This window comes from Centruroides vittatus, unplaced genomic scaffold (assembly GCF_030686945.1).
Source record: "Centruroides vittatus isolate TY-2023 unplaced genomic scaffold, ASM3068694v2 scaffold_386, whole genome shotgun sequence".
Classification (NCBI taxonomy): Eukaryota; Metazoa; Arthropoda; class Arachnida; order Scorpiones; family Buthidae; genus Centruroides; species Centruroides vittatus.
The window spans coordinates 6,539,656-6,557,781 of NW_027122706.1; the positions used below are offsets into that span (position 1 = coordinate 6,539,656).

General features: G+C 28.1%; 1 protein-coding gene across 5 annotated transcripts in view; it reads left to right on the forward strand.

Moving 5' to 3' along the window:
• The window catches only part of IFT46 (intraflagellar transport 46), a 33,200-nt gene that overhangs the window by 12,923 nt on the left and 2,151 nt on the right, over positions 1 to 18,126 (forward strand). Inside the window, exons 4-11 of one of the 5 annotated variants that reach the window (XM_067286813.1) lie at positions 1,197 to 1,363; positions 3,278 to 3,352; positions 5,118 to 5,211; positions 5,447 to 5,581; positions 7,535 to 7,647; positions 9,819 to 9,885; positions 10,352 to 10,412; positions 14,183 to 14,585. In XM_067286813.1, coding sequence (XP_067142914.1) covers positions 1,197 to 1,363; positions 3,278 to 3,352; positions 5,118 to 5,211; positions 5,447 to 5,581; positions 7,535 to 7,647; positions 9,819 to 9,885; positions 10,352 to 10,412; positions 14,183 to 14,361 — 891 coding nt within the window. In that variant the 3' untranslated portion in view covers positions 14,362 to 14,585. Of the gene's footprint in view, positions 1 to 1,196; positions 1,364 to 3,277; positions 3,353 to 5,117; positions 5,212 to 5,446; positions 5,582 to 7,534; positions 7,648 to 9,818; positions 9,886 to 10,351; positions 10,413 to 12,349; positions 13,448 to 14,182; positions 14,586 to 18,126 lie in introns of those variants that run through there. The other 4 variants (XM_067286810.1, XM_067286809.1, XM_067286811.1 and 1 more) reach the window with 4 other exon arrangements.

The following is an 18,126-nucleotide window of genomic DNA, read 5'->3' on the forward strand; positions in this document are numbered from 1 at the left end:
ATTTTAAAATGATTTACGAAACGTTTTATTGAAACTTATCGTATTTAATGAAAGAAATATTTATCTATTTCTAGAAGATGAGTAACTAATATATAATTTATTTTATATATAAAGCAAAGAATGAGCATTTTTCATTATATGCAAAAGATAACATTTGAAATCATGTTAATTTTAAAAATATTGACAAAAACAATAGCACTAAAATATCACAAAATTTCACAAATAGAAAACCCCCAATAATATATTTGAACTGTTCCACAACTGGGCAGAAACTAGACCTTATGTCCCCACTAAAGTATATCCTTAGGGCACTATTCAGTTTACAAATACGTAGTAAAAACAAAATTTTAGCGTTAAAAAGATCGATTGCAAATAAAATAACTTATAAGTTATAACTTACATCTAAATACCAACAACTGCCGAATCATATCGGGCTATTTACGGCTATTACATAAATTATAAACCAATTCGGCACTAGAGGTAGACGTTAGGCTTCATCTCACATTAACTTTAATAATTATAATTTAATTAATTAATTTAAATAATTTAGACCTACTGGAAGAAAAAATCGTAGTGACAGTAGTCCAATAGAGAGCAGAGTGCGCGATCCTTGCCATAATGTGGTTTGTGCGCCAATTTTCGTACGTGCGTTAATCAAGCCAAATAGTTTGGCCGAAAATTCGGCCATTCAGCCACACTCCTGGCCGAATATTCGGTATTCGGCCACGCTCCTAGCCGAATATTCGGTATTTGGCTGAGGCCAAATATACTATTCGTTACATCACTAATTATTAAACATTAAAATTGAAAATTTTGTAGTTCTGTTTTTTTCTGTGCCAATATAGCTTATTGGTGCTCTTAATGTCACAGTATAATGTACTGAATACAAAGAGGTTGTACAGAGGATTTCCTGATTTCTCAAACCATGTTAGAATGAAACTGGAAGTCAGAGGATATCCCCAATTTTCTAATTGTGTTAGAGCAAAACCATGTTATAGAAGTACTGTGTTGTACCAGGGATACCTGTATATAGTTTTCAGTTTTATGGTTTGAATTTTTAATTGCAATGAAGGAATACTACATAGAGAAGAAATCTTCTTATATTTTTTCATTTATCGCTAGATAATTAGGATTAAAAAATTATTCTTTATTGAATAACTTTTAATTAATTAATTGTAAATTTTTTCTCATTTAAGTCTTCAGTCAAAGTTCCCAGACCTCCATCTCGACCTGCACCATCAGCTAGAGTTGGTGCATTAGGGAAAGGAGAATCGGATCTTTCTCAAAATAGTCAAGATGATGATGAAGATGAAGACGAAGATGAAGATGATGATGATGATGACCCTGGTATTCAAGTAGAAGGGTAAAAAATGACTTTAAAATGTTTTTATTCTTTCAATAATTCATGCAAAACAGTAGTGTAATCTCTCTCTTTCTCTCATTTGGTATTGTGATAATGGTACGAAAATCTCAAGATACAGTCAAACCTTGGGTTTCGAGCTTAATTCATTCCTAAAAGTTGTTCAAAAACCAATTGTTCTAAAATCAAAACAAACTTTCCCATAAGAAACAATATAAAATGGATAATCCATTCCTGACCCCAAAACAAAACCTTTTTTTTTTTTATAGTTCAAAAACTTCTTAGAGAACCTTCTTAAATAAATCTCCAGTAAGTTATCACCTTTAGAAAGACAAACATTTTCAGTCCTTCTGGATCTTCACCAGGTCAACTGTTCTAGAATCAGAGTATTTGAATATCATTGTAAACACTGCATTTCATAAATCAAACATTGTCATAAACATTGCTTTTCATAAGTACAGTAGAGCATAGATTATCTGAATCAATTGGGGACTAGTGTTGTTCGGAAAATCGATTTTTCGGATAACGGATTATGTACAAAAATATACATTATTAATATAGTATAATAATATACCCCATGTTAAAATTTTTCTCTGTTGCATGTCACCTTGCATTGAATTTTTGTCGATGTTAATTCTGACGAAAATTTTTATAATAATAATCGTGGCTATTGTATTGTTAAAAATTATTTCTATATTTTGTACAAACAAAATAAATATATTGAAAAGTATAAAAACAAAAAAAAATTATAAAGTTAATTTAGTATCAAAAATGTTTGATTCAGCATGACACAATTCGACTGGAACGCTTTTGGTTAACTGACATTTCGGTTGATTGGCTTTTGGATAATCAACGCTCTACTGTATCCATTTTTTAAAAATGTTTCATTTATCAAATACATCTTCAGGTTTCTGAGCAAATTTGCTCAGGCTAATGGAAAAGGATAGTTTTACTGAAAAATTGATTTTTAGTGATGAAGCAACATTTCACATTTCAGGGAAGCTGAATAGACATAATGCATTCATGTCCACTTCAATAACTGATTGCCACAATAAATTGGTCTTGCAGCTGAAGGGGATCAAGAACTGCTGCATTGCCCACCATGTTTCTTCGATCTTGCCCTATTTGATTTCTTCTCGTGCAATTTCATCAAGAATTGTGTATTTGTATCACCAATTACAATGACCCTGTTTGACTTGCATTCACACATATTACACATTATACACATTACAGCCACCACAGACCACAACATGCTACAAAGATTTTAGCAAGAAGTTGATTACTGGCTTGAAGTATATCATGTTACACATAGAGCACACATTGAACATTTGTAATTCGTCTGAATAAAACTTGGTAGTTCCACACAAACTTGGAATCACATTTTAAACAATTATTCTAAAAAAGACTGTAACTCATCTATTTAGTCTTTATTGTTTTAAAAAAACTTGAGTTTTTCTTTCCATCTGTACTAATTGCATCTATGTAAACTTGGATAACAAATCATTAAAATTGGAACATCTTTTTGATTTACCCCATATTTTCAATATTTTGGAAAATGAGTGGCACAAAACATTTAACAAGTAATAAGGGATACATAAATAGAAAATATTCCAGAAAACATAGTGAGAACACAGAAAAATGTAATCAGATGTAAGAAACCATTAAAAACTTTAAATTTATTAAGTGACCAAAATATGTAATTCTACGATGTAATAAAAAATTAAATTACAGTATATATATTTTATATTTATTCAATTTAGTAAAGATATTTGGTCTAAAATGTAAGTATAAGTTATTGTAATTGTTGAAAATAAATTTTTAAATGATTATTCAAGTGCATATTATAAACCTTTATATTTTAAAGTAAGATAAACTTTTAAAATTTATGTATTTAGTATTTTTATTTCTATTGATCAGAGCTTATGATCCTGCTGACTATGACCATCTTTCAGTATCTGGAGAACTTAAAGAATTATTTCAATATATTACACGGTATTACATTTAATTTATTATGTTTTTAGTATATAAATATTTATTTCTGTATAGTTTTTCTCTCATAAAAATATTTTTTGTATGTAGATTTTTAATTAAAAAAGAAAAGCATATATACAATAATGTAAAAATACACGGATAACAAGTTAAACATCAATTAGTCCAATATATTTTACTTAGGAAAAAAAATTGAAGGGATAATCCTTTTGTGTTGAAATAAAAAAATATACAGTATATTCTTACTATCATGGTCAGTTAAACCTAAAATTTGAAAAATTGTTCCTAAACAGGTTAATTATAATTAACTCGGATTAACAAAATAAAAGAACATTTAACTTGTGCATATGATATTTCAGATTGGCAAGAAGATTTCTTGTTTATGTCCTATGTTCACCAAACACTTGTCATCACAGGAGAAATGCATAAAGTATACAAATTAGAATTTGTATGAACATATCTATTATTAAACAAGCTTTTGCTTTTTTCAAACTCTAAACTAATACAAAAAATCAAATTATGTATAAAAAAATTTCTAAAAATAAATTTAAAATATTCATTACACTTTTTTTTACTTCAGTAAGAAGAGTTAGTTACACAGTGTTTACCATAGGATTGGCATAATTTAGTAATAAAGTTTGTTTTGTTTGTAAGTTAAAATGGAAGAAAACATTGTTAAATATTTATTAATACATTATTTGCTGGCTTTTGAAGAGTTATTTAATTGATTAAGTTTGTTTAAGTTAAACAGTCACACTTGCACTGTATAGAGCATGCATTCACATCACATTGCTAATGGTTAACCAGGTAAACAAACTTCATCAATAATGTTTATCAAAAAGTTTATAAGTATATTATTTATAATTTCTAAACAAAAATAAATTTTACTTAAAGTGATAAACTATAAACTGCTATCACTGTATTATATTCTATTAAATGAACACATTTGAATGATTCATAATCTTATAAATGTATTGTGTTCATTTAATAGTCTAATATAGTTTAATTCATAATCTTATAAATTAATTGAATTGTGTTCATTTAATAGAATATAATACAGTGAAATTCTGTTAACCCAGCATTGTCAGGACCAACAGTGTCAGGTTATCAAATATGCTACCTTATAAGATGATGGAAGTTTTTCTGATTTTTCAATCCTCTGGACACAATTTTCTATATCTTCATGTGTAAAACTGTACAAATCCACCTTTATGATTGTTTAACATGCCATTTCAGTTTTTCCATGCTATTCCTATCCTTGGTTGGCTTGAAACAAGAACACCTTATTTTGTGCTTTGTACACTATTGCATATAAATTCAAACATACTCTAATTATCAAAGTACATCATGAACTGTAAAGTAGAAGTTAATTCTGTGATGATAATTGATTCCAAATGTGATAAATATTTCTACTTCTTTTATCAAACCCATGCACTATTGTCTTTGGAGAAATCTTTAGGAAAATTATCACTAGCTAACTGGTTTTATCTACCACATCATCTTATCATCTTGGTCTTCCTCTGTTTTCACAATGTTGATGTTAGAAATTATCAATGACAATGGTAAAGAACAATACTTATTGGGTTTGCCAGCATACCGGATGCTGGATTAACAGAATTTCACTGCACTTTAAATTAATTAAAATTAACTCCATAGTTATAAAAGTTTGTCTCTTTGAAATTTAAATTATTTTTAGTGAAATTAATTATAAATATATAGTATTACCAATGATTCACAGTAATAAAATTTGTAATAATTATATTTTAAGGTACACTCCTCAAACAATAGAATTGGAACATAAATTGAAGCCATTTATTCCAGATTTTATTCCTGCTGTTGGTGATATTGATGCCTTTATTAAGGTATAAATATATAAATTTTTAAAATTATATATTTATACATTTTATTATAAATTTATTTTTAAATATGAAATGAAAAAAAAATTATATATATATACTGTATTATTTATTTTAAGAAATAGCATGCTGTCTACAACTTTTTACATTTTGCAGCTGTGTTATATACCAAAAGTTTTTTATATACTAATCAATAATTAATTCTGAAAATTGATATATGAAAATAATTTTATATAAATAGATTCCACCACCAGATAACAAGCCTGATAAATTAGGTTTACATGTACTTGATGAACCATGTGCTAAACAATCAGATCCAACAGTTTTAGATTTGCAGCTTAGAGCTATTTCAAAAGAAACAACAGTTAAAACAACAGTAAGTGTTATTTTATTTACTTTTAATATAAGCTGTATAATTTAAAGAGTTACAAAAAGATGTTTTACATAGTGAATTACTTTAAAAGAAAAAGTTAAATACAGTGGAACCTCGCTTAATGAGTGATGTTTTGCATAACAAGCGATGAGAAGAGGGGAAGTCCCAGATTGTGCACATGCTCCATCAGTCTGTGTTTAGCACTCGTTCTGCTAGCATCTTAGTGTTGCTTGTGATCAAACATTTTTCCAAGCTTGTGTTCAGGCATATTACGTATAAACATCAACAACCATTGCCCGTTATATAATAAACACACCAAACAATATGCCAAATTTTTGGGCAATGTAAAGGCTATAATTCAATATTAGAAATTGATTAATTTGACTAGAGGTGGGCAGTTATGCTGCCATCTTGTATTAAATTTAATGACCAATTCCAAATTAAATTTTAGAAATGTCTAAATTAAAAATGAATTATTTATAATTATTAAATTTAGACGTTTGAAAAGTCAACTAGAATTATTAGATTTGCTGTCAAATGATTTTTATAAAAACCTATTTAAAGATGGAAGTTTGCTTAATTTTTACAAATCTCTGTCAGATAAAAAATTGTTAAAATTTTGTTTATTATATTGTTTACAACAGTTCACAATGGCTTTATGCAGTTTAATTACTGTTTTCATAATCCAATGCCTAATACAGTATGTGATGCAATTTTTTTGCACATCTCTGTATATATTTTGGTGAACGAATCCCTTTGAAAATCAATATAAAATTAAAATATCAAACATCACTGTCTGTTAAATTTCAAAAGGACATTTTAATACTGTGTGCCACAATATTTATCCCCAATTTTGATGACATTCTTTCAAAAAAGCAGTTTCAAATTCCGCATTGATTTATGTATGTTTTTGTTCAGAAATAAGAAAATCTTTGATTTTATCTTTTGTGTATGGCTCTCCACTTGACTTTTGTAACTTATATGGTTCTTCTCAGCAAAAGATTAGCAACTCTGTCTATTAACATAATGAAAGTTATTGTCTGTTTTATTTTACAATGAAGTGATTTAAGACATCAGACTGTTGGCATATTCACTTTATTCAGTATTGTATCTGTTATAGATTTGTTTGCCAATAAGCATTTGGATTTCCATCCCTCTTCTGTTGGCATGATGCACAGCTTATATAATCATTTGCTTTTTGTTTTTTACATTAAAACCAATCTTCAATTTGCCAATATTCTTTACAACAGTCTTTTATTTTAATATTTTGATATGAACTTCAGTTTATATTAATATTATACGAAATGAATATTTGATACTTTCTTTGTTCAAGACATTAACTTAGTGAATGTTTTTTACACTATTTTATGATTTATATAGCAAGTTATTTAGTCCATTCATTTCCTGTTATATACCTTTCATATTTAAAAAATTTTTTATTATTGAAAGGAATATAACAAAATGAATGATCTAAATAACATGCTATATAAATCATAAAATAATGTAAAAATCATTCATCAAGTTAATGTCTTGAACAGAGAAAATATCAAATGTTTTGTACATGATATAATGTGTGTTTCATACATGGTATTTAACAGGAACATTTGTTCCTGTTAAATATTTGTAATTAATATGATTTTTATTATAACTAATTAATTTAATACATATTGAATAGTTTCAAATTAAAATAAATATTTAAATATAATTGTTACGAATTTAAAATATTTTTTAATTTATTGAATGATTTAAAAATTTTTATTTTACTTTTCATCATATCTAATATTATTTTCACGAATAAGCATTTAATTAAAACAGCATGATTAATTTAACATATTCAAATATATTATAGTTATGAGTATTTATCATTAAAAAATGTATTAATAAGTAAATTAAATATATTTAGTTAATATAATACTCAGTTAATTAAATGATATAATATTGCAATGTAATTTTTAGATTGTTAAAAGTTTACAAGATGCTGACAAACATCCTAAAGAAATAGATTCTTGGATTACAAGTATTGGTAATCTTCATCGTTCTAAGCCTCCACCTACTGTGCATTATGCACGGTAAGATAATACTGCTATTTACATTTTTTTTCCAATACATACATATCTTAATTTTTATGGATCTATAATGCAATTTGATTTTCTAATTATGTTGTTGGATATATCTACTATAATTGTTTAAAAAACATAACTTTTTCAATATATTTCTTTCTACATTAATTTTCTACTTATGACAGTAATCCAAAATTTTTATTGTAAAACTACAAGATCATTATTATTATAAGTGTGTATTGTACCTAGTAAAGTTGTTTGAGGCCACTTGAAGCTATTTACACTTTCAAAGGAAGCATTTCTACTACTATTGCATTGTAATTTGTAAACATTATTTTTGTGTAAATCAAATGCTTACTCAGAAATGATGCAATATTATAGTTGATGACATAATTATTTTTCAGTTTAAAAAATTTTACAAATATTTTGCCATCTGTGACAGCCATCTTGAATTTTTTGTTCAGCATTTCCAAACTTTACTGCATTAGTGTTGCAGTGGCTAACTTAAATCAGAAAACACTAAACTGTTGTCTATCAAAGCTGCTTTAAACTACTTTATCAGGCAATACAGCTTATATATAATAAATTACTGTAAATTTATTCATAAAATATCACAAATTTCAATCAGAAAATTAAAATGAAACTGATTATGGCTACATAGTCTCAAAGTTCATTACAATAAATATAAAGCATAAATATTTTGGTAGATTTAGTCCTGTAGATTTAATTGAATCAATATCAAAACTGTTTAACCTAACATTTATTAACATTCTTCTAACTTAACATTAATAAAAATTATAACTTAAAAAAATTTTCAAACTTTTGTAACTTATAATGATAACATATAACAAACATATCAAAAATTTTCCCTAAGTTTCTTGTAAATATTTATAAACACAATTCTTATTAAATCGTTATTTATTCACAAAAATTAGACTTTTATTTTTCCTTTTATAGTAATTCCTGGCAAAGAATAAAAAAAAATAGCTTCCTTCACACTTGTTATTTATGTTCCATAAGGATTTTTCCTTCTTTCCAGGATGCCTAATATTGAGTTATACAAGTAGGAACATAAATGTGTTGATAGGGTCAAGTCATGAACTCATTCAGTATAATGTTTCAATATGTTCATGTTTATACTCACATAACTTGAGGCTAGGCACCCAGGAAGGTATCACAAATATATCACTTATTCTGTATAATTTTTATTTTTATTACAATTTTATTTATTATCGTGTACTTGAAAAATTGATTAAAATAATTAAAATATAATTTACAAAAAATAAAGTAATAGTAACATTTTAGAAAGTTCTAACACTTTTTGCCAAAAAAATTAGAATATTCCATTCAAGTATGTGTTGCACTATAAAGTGGATGTAATTTAAATCTTTTCACACATATTAAAACATATTATAATGAAAAATATTAATTAAGTGTACAATAAGGAGGCCTACAGAAAATATTAATCTTTATCACATATAACACAATTTGTGTCTGACAAAAAATTAGAACTTCTCTCTCTTTTGTGCCTCATTTCTTGGCACTGTTTCCTCCTTTACAATTGGCTCTGCTGTGCTGCAGTTGATTCTTCAATATTTTGGATATGATTAGTTGTCTACAACCAGCCATAGATAAATCAACTTTTTTATCCATGTTTTGAAAATAGATGGAGATAACAAGCAATAAGTAATTGCTTTCCTTTTTTTATCGTTGTTTTTGCTAAATTTATAATATATTTTACATGATGTGGAAAAATTCATTTTCTAGAAAGAATAATGAGTTTCTCTCTCTTCTTTATGACAATTCACATTACATTTCAATATTCTAAATTTTTTTGTCACAGTTGACAATATTATTGTTTTTCTTGTAAGTTTATTCTAGAATTAATATTTTTCTCTACCTAAGTCATAATATAAACACAAAACTTACAATCCATTTTATTGCTTAAAACATACTTGGATGGAATATTTTAATTTTTTTGGCAAGGAGTTGTAAGTATGTAAAGTTTCTTTATTAACTAGTCCACATATAAAATGTATTTCATATGACATTATTCTCACATAACTCAATTTTAAACCAATTAATAACATTACACAGAGAGCCACTGTAAACTAAATATTTTTAGAAAAATATAATTATTTTTAGAAATATTAAAAAATTTATTTTTAAAAATTATTTAGAAATATGCCAGATATTGATACCTTAATGCAAGAGTGGCCACCTGAATTTGAAGAGTTGTTAAAGGAGGTAAAGTTTTTGCATATTTTATCAAAGTTTTTATTATTTATTTAATTAATTGAAATTATTTTTCATAAACTAATATAATTAACATTAATTTTATTGCATTAGTAGTATCCCATGGCTATTATCAGTTAATGTAAGGTAAAAAATTGATGTTTATGTACAAATTGAATTAGCAATTAACATTGCTTGTATGTAGAAACATGTATGTAGAATAAATAATTATGAAACTTTTGGTGATGGAAAGTACAAACATCCAAAATCCATTAAAAATATTCATGTACAAACTTTGAAAGAAAATAATAAGTCATTTTAATAATAACAAATTCATTGTTATACAGAACTTATTTGGTCTTGCATTGATTAGTGATGAATTATAAAAATTAGTTTAAATTTAAATAGTAATTATACTTACTCTAAGTTATTTACACCTGTTGACTTTTTTAATTTTTAAATAATTTATTTCATTTAGGTAGGACTTCCATCTGCAGATCTTGATTGTACTTTAGAAGAATACGTTAAAATTATTACAGGTACTAAATTTCTTACTATAATATTATATATAAGAAATTGCAAATTTTTGTTTTAATTTATTAGGGATAACAAATAGGATCTTATATTTATCTAGTAGGTGTTGCAAGAAATTTTCTTTGATTGGAATTGTTGGCCATTTGTTTTTTTGTTTAAACTAGTAAAGAATTTTTTTCTTTGATTAAAAATGCCATTCTTTATATTTAAAATTGAAAACTATATCTGTATTATTGTAGTCATTATTTGTTTTTGTAGTAAAAGGTGATAGAAAATAATTTTCCACCTAGAACAAAAACAGACTAAATATTTTTGAATTTTTACTAGATGGATGAATAGTTTTAAATAAAAGTGGTAGAACACTGAAAATAAAAGCAGATTTCTCCTGTATGGTTTTGTCCATTTCAATCACATTGTTATAGGACAACAAAAGTAAAACTTTCTCATTCTAGCCATTTTCCATCATAAATATTCTTGCCAATAGCAGACAAGATTAGAAGAATTCTAATGAAATATATTTTTCTATCATGCATCTTATTTTAAAATATGGCAGACAGTTTTTTAGTATTTATCCAAGAATTAATATTTACTGTTTATAAACGTAATGAACTATAACTATTTAATTGTAATAATAATAAGGATTCATGATTGCCATACAGGATCAGGTCATAAATACTACAGAAAACACATACTCAAAGATACAACACTCACAAATGATACATGCAGAAAATGCCACATCATGCCAGAAACTATACAATACATCACTTCTGGTTGCAAGCTCTTGGCACAGACAGATTATTTACGTAGACATAATCAAGTAGCAAATATAATACACCAAGAGCTTTCAAAGAAACACAAATTATTAAACATCCATGAACCATACTACAAATACATTCAACAGACAGTATTGGAAAACAACACACACAAAATGTACTATGACAGAGCCATAATCACAGATAAAACAATTTACCACAACAGACCAGACATCACACTCATTGACAAACACAATAAAATCACATACATTATAGACATATCCATTCAAACACTCACAACGTACAAAACACATGCACTGAAAAAGTCAGCAAGTACACAGAACTTGCCCAGGAAATAAGGCATCTGTGGAGGATGGCTAGGGTGCTTATTGTACCTGTCATTCTCTCCTCTACAGGTGTCATAGCACACACTACACAAAAGCATGGGCACATTACAATTGAATAGAAACACATACATCACACTACAGAAGGCCACTATATTGAATACATGTCATATTGTGAGGAAATTCCTGAATACAAACACACACACTGATACACTCTCTTAATTTTTGTTTTGGTTACTATGCTTTGCTTTGGTTCGGCATAGTATACAGCCACCGGTGTTAACTGACTATATCTCACATAACCCAACATAATAATAATAATATAAAGTGTTCATAAACAATAATAAACAATTCATTGATATAATAAATGAGAGAAAAATAAAAAAATATAGACTAAATTATAGTAGATTTGTTCCAAAAATTATTACCACTTGAATATACCAATATTTGACTTTTAAGTTATCTAGTCTTGAAAAAACTGTCATGAATAACAATTTTGATTGAATTTAATTTTATGCCAATCTGCATGATATGCAGATTGTTAAGATAAAACTCTTAAAGATCGGTCATATCATATATATATATATATAAACATTGATTTTTCTTCAATAGTTCAACAAAGTAATTGTTACAAACTATCATAGCAGAGAACATTTTCTATTGGCTGTTAGTTTTATAATGCCTGTTGGGGTGCTTTTGACAGTGCTGGCTGTTGGCATGTTTTTTTACGACTTACTGTTATGATCTACAATTCAACTGTTTGCCATTAATTGACTTTATTGAGGATGTCTTTTTCTACCATAATGCTTTCTTTTTTAATTTTATTCTTTTTACTTATTATTGGAGGAGTCAAACTTAATCCAGATCCAATGTCTCATACACCACCTTCTTCTCCTCGCAATAAAGCGTCGACTTCTGCTGGTAAACGTTGTCGATCTCCAAGTGAACCAACATTGAAATCATCTCGACTGGACGAATATTTTGCATCGCAGGATATTTCTTCTCAAATACCTCAAAAGATTCTATGTTTTCTTGAGGAACGTTTTGATACTATTCTATCAAAACTCGAAGAATTGTCATCGAAATTTGACTGCTTGTCTAATTTACATAAAGAGTATGATGAACGTCTAACCCACCTGGAAGGAGAAATTACTGAACTTTCAACTTTTAGAACTGTATGTATGGATAATTTTTCTCTTCAGAATTATTATATAGACTCTGTATACAATGATTTGAAGAAAAATAACATTATTGTTTCTGGTTTGAGTGGTAACAACAAAGAATTAGTTAATAATGCTAATGGCTTTATTGAGTTGTTTAAAAGACAGAACGGGGAGTCTATTCCTTTTATTAACAGTTATCGAATATTGGGAACTCGGCTTGTATTGTTTGAGCTCTATACTCAAGCTGACAAAAGACTTATTTTTAAAAATTTAAAGAAAATTCAGAAGTTGCCGTCCTATTCGCGCATTAGAGTCTTTGATGATTTGTCTTATAGATCGAGACTTAGGCATAGAAAATTGTTGCCTTTTTTTGCAGAAGCTAAATCTTTGAATAAAAAAGCATTTTTGAAAGCTGATTGCTTGACAATCGATGGTGACAAATTCACTTTCAATTTAGAAACAAATGAACTACAAAAGATTAATCTTTTTTTAGACAAATCCAGTCAAAAGGATTAATTGGAACAATTGCTAAAAAGAGGGATAAAACTTTAGTAATGAGAATATTGTCTTGGAATTGTCAAGGAATGTTGGACTTGACAGTGAATGACCAAGAGTTTATATATTTATTGCATAATTATGATTTAGTTGCTTTCACTGAGACTTGGTTAACCAACTCTTATAAACAGGTTCTCTTGTTGTTGAAACAAGATTTATTTTTATACAAACAATTTGCTATGAAACCAGCTAGTTCCAGTCGTCTATATGACAGTCTCATTCTTGCAGTTTCCCATAAACTAGGTTTTTTGGAATTGTTGTTTAACTCTGATGATCTGATAGTAATTAGATTTAATGGTAGGAAAAATTTTTCTTCATTTAGTTATAGTCTGATAATTCTTTTTGTTTGTTTGAGAATGGATCTTTAGGATGTACTGTTAGCTAAAATGGAAGATTTGCTGAGGAATTTTTCTCGGGATGATATAGTTAATTTAGGAGACACAAATGCTAGAATAGGCGAGGAATTGGATAATTTTTTTGCTGGGTTTAATACAAATGTTTTAAATTCCTGAGATCTAATGATTTAATATTAAACCAAAGAGTTTTCCTCTTTGGTTTAATATTATGGAATAATACTATGATGTTAATGGTATAAATGGTATAATACTATGGTATTAATATATGGAAAAGGATTTTTACAATTAATTAATTCATATGGATTATCTATTTTAAATGGTCTATTCCTTTTATTACGTCTCAAATTATCCAGCTAAAGTTACTTTTCTCTCTACAGATGGTCTATCTGTTATAGATTTAATAACGGTAAATGTGAATTTATTAGATAGATTATTAGATTTTAGAGTTCTTGATATTCTTAAATCTAATCATTTTCTGATTTCAATATCATTTGGATTTACGACGGCTAGTGTATTGACTCAGAAACTTCCAAAAATTCGTTATATATGGAAACAAGAAAGAATGAATAATTATTTATCTCTGATTGGTTCGCTATATATTTCAGTTAAAAGGACCTTTCTGTTAGATGGACAGAGTTACTATCCTAAACTATTGACAACTTTGTTAACTTCAGCTTTACGATTTGGAATGGTTAAGAAAAATATTTCTTTATTATCATTTGAGAAACATTGGTTTGATCCTCAGTGTCTACATTTAAAGAAAACAAAGAATCAAGTATTATGAATGTTTCGTAGAAATAAAAATAGAAGTCTATTGGATGCATACTGCAAATTAAATAAAAGTTATGTCTCTATGTAAAGCAAAGAAAAAGTTATTTTGGGCTAAAATAAACTCACTACTGTTGAAGACTAAAAATACTAGAGATTTTTGGTCATTTGTTAATAAATTTCAAATTAAGAAACCATGTGAAAATGCTATATCCCCCTTGGATTGGTTGAATTATTTAAAAGAGAATATTTCACCGGACCAAATACAGTAATTTGTATTGATTTAAGCTTTAGTAATAATGTTCCTTTTTTGGATGATCCTATCACTTTAAGTGAATTGGAAACTGTAATCAGAAAATTAAAATCATTAAGGCCCCTGATCTCTATAACATAAGGAATTAAATGATAAAATACCTTTCTACAGAAATATTATTAGATATATTGGATATGTTTAATTCCTTTTTGTCTAATTGCTATTTTCCCTTATCTTGGAAACAAATTGATTTAAGGATAATTTATAAGAAGGGAAGTAGTCAGACATCAACTAATTATAGACCAATTGCTTTAATTAGCATATTTAGAAAGTTTTTCAGCTATTTTGGCAAATTGTCTCCAGAATTGGATGAATGAGTTTAATATTGTTACACCTCTCCAAGAAGTCTCCTTGTTAAAAATAGAGGTGTCAAATACAATTTGTTTATTTTGGTTGGTCTTATTCAAATATCACTTTCAAGGAAACTAGGGAAATTACAGTCGACTCCACATAAGTTGACACCCCAAGGGGAAGTGGAAATGTGTCGAGTTATCCAATGTGACGACTAAAGCAAAGTTGGAAAAAAAAACCACAAAACTACAATTAATTACAGTAGTGCATTATACGCTAGTATAGGCTTACAATACATTGTCCTCCATTTACAATTACTCTGTAGATGAAAAAATTTGTTTAGTGTTGTTTGTTTTGAGCACTTAACCGTCTTGACTTTGTTTTTCAACGATCATGAATGCCTTGAAAACATCATCTTCACAATTGTCAATTGTTGGCAAGCAGTGGCGTAGCGAGGGGGTGCAAGGGGGTGTATCATGCACTGGGCGCCACTTGCAGAGGGGCACCCAAATGGTCTCCAAGACAAACTATATGTGTTTCTTGAGGAGGAAGGGGACGTCAATAAAGTGTCGGGTGCCAGTTATGCCCCGGGCACCAGTTATGTTCGCTACGCCACAGTTGGCAAGTGACGTCTAAGGATTCTTAATGCCTCTAGCATGAGAAAATGCAAAATTGGATTCTGGTGTGACGTTGATGTAGATTGTATATTTTCTTTTTGTTTATCTGTTATTATTTTATACGTAAAAATACATAAAACGTTAAGGCATTTTTATTAATACGTATATACTGTATTTTATGGACTATAAGACGCACTTTTTTCTTTGAAAAATTGCCTCCAAAATTAAGGTGCGTCTTATAGTCCATAAAATACGGTATATATTAATAATATTAATACATTATTATATTATATATATTAATTATATATTAATAAATAAATCAACTCCCCTTCCTGAAAAAAAAATGAGTTCGCACCACACGTGCGGAGTGAATTCATTTTTTCAGGAGGGGGTGACGACTTATCGGAGTGTGGGACAGCAAAAGTATGTCGACTTATCCAGTGGTGACGAGTTAAACGGTGTTCGAGTAAACCGGAGATTTTTAACATTAATGCCTATGTAAGTCGGCCGGGACCACAGAAAACTGACTACTTAACCGATGGTATAGAGTTATCTGGGTGTCGACTTAAGCGGACTCGACTGTATATACTGCTCTTATTGATCTCAAGAAAGCTATCAATACAGTTGATCATGATTTGTTATGGTATAAGCTTAGGAGTATTGGTATTTCTGCATTTTTTGTTAATTTACTTAAGAATCTTTTTTCTAAAACTAGATATCTTATTGAGGAATTCAACTGGAATTCAAAAGGCTTTTTCATTTAGTACTGATTATGTTGAGTCCAATAGAAGGCTACCTCGAGGAGAACCATTGAGTCCTATCCTTTTATTTTGTTTTGAATGATCTTTCTGACTTTCTGAGAGGTCAAAGCTCTATGATAGTGTTATCTTCTCATGTTGAAATTAACTTCTTTATGCTTATGATGTCCTTCTCTTGGCTAATTCAGCTCCTGCACTTAGGGAAAGACTCAATCTTACTTGGAGATATGGTGAAGATAATTGATTGGCAATTAATTTCGAAAAGACAAGGCTTATGATTTTTTGTAGAGGTGATAAACTTAAAAAAAAACAGACAATTTCAGTTTAGAAAACCGTTAACTGGAAATTGTGCCAAATTTTAAATATCTAGGTATTTATTTTTCTTTGCAAGTACACTTTCTATCATTTAAATGAAGGTTTACATGATGCAATAGCTAAAATCTCCATTTCATCAAGTTATTTATTAAAATTAAAGCATCTACATTAAATAATTATTTTAGATTATTTGATTCCTTGATTGGACCAAGTATTTTTTTTATGCTTTCTGGTTTGGAGTGGTCTCTTAGTGGACAGATTTGAGGTTATTCTACTTTAAGCAGGTGTTCCATATTAATAGATCTGTCTCAGGTCCTGTACTAAAAATGGAAGACCTCCCCTCACTATTAATTTATTGATAAATTTGTTTCAGTTTTGGAGAAAACTTATTGACCTACCGGAAGATGATTATCGAAAATTGATATATATGAATTTCACGGATAAATGGTAATTCTTTTTTGAAGCCATGGCCTGTTATAGTTAAAGGATTATTAAATAATATTGGATTGTCCTCTAGTTATATATATTTTTTAAGTGAAAGTTTGTTCCTCCTGGATTGTGATCAACAACTAAGAGACTTATATTGGTTAAAAGATGATCATTATTTGAGTGAAAGAGGTTGGAACAGCAAAATTTTTCTTAATGGAATGTTGATTCCAGCACCATATTTATTAATTTGAGTTACAAAATAAAGCTATTTGCTGCACAATTTAGATTAAATAGGTTTTCGATAAACTTAAATGGTAAAATAATTAATGTCTCATGTGACACTGAATGTTCTTTTCGTGGAATGACAGTGATGGATGTGAGAAAACACCTTGATTCTTGTAATATTCTTTTGGATATCTGAGCTGCTATACTATCATCTGATTTTTGTTATCAAATTTTATTTGGTGACAGTTTTGCCATGTTAACATTATATAAATTTTTTGTTCATGTATCAAATTTAAGGTAACAATGATATTTAACTCATTTTGTAATAATACCTGTTATATCAAATAATAAAGATTGATTGATTGATTGAATATTTATTGTTTTTAAACATAATGAACTATAACTATTTAATCGTAATAATAATATACAGTGTTCATAAACAATAATAAACAAATCATTGATATAATAGGAGAGAAAAATAAAAAAATATAGATTAAATTATAGTAGATTTGTTCCAAAAATTACCACCACCACTCAAATATACCAATATTTGACTTTTAAGTTATCCAGTATAAACATGAATTTTTCTTCAATAGCTCAACAAGGTAATTGTTACAAGCTATCATAGCAGAGAACATTTTCTATTGGCTGTTGGTTTTATGATGCTTATCCACAAACATCCTTATTTATCAAAATGTAAGACTTAGCTCTGTGTGTTTTGTTCTACAATTTTGACAGCTGTAAACTGATTGTTGTACAAGGCCATGGTCTCTATAGATCTACTTTGCTGCACAAAATCACACAGTGGGAACCCACCTTAAGTCTGCTTTAAA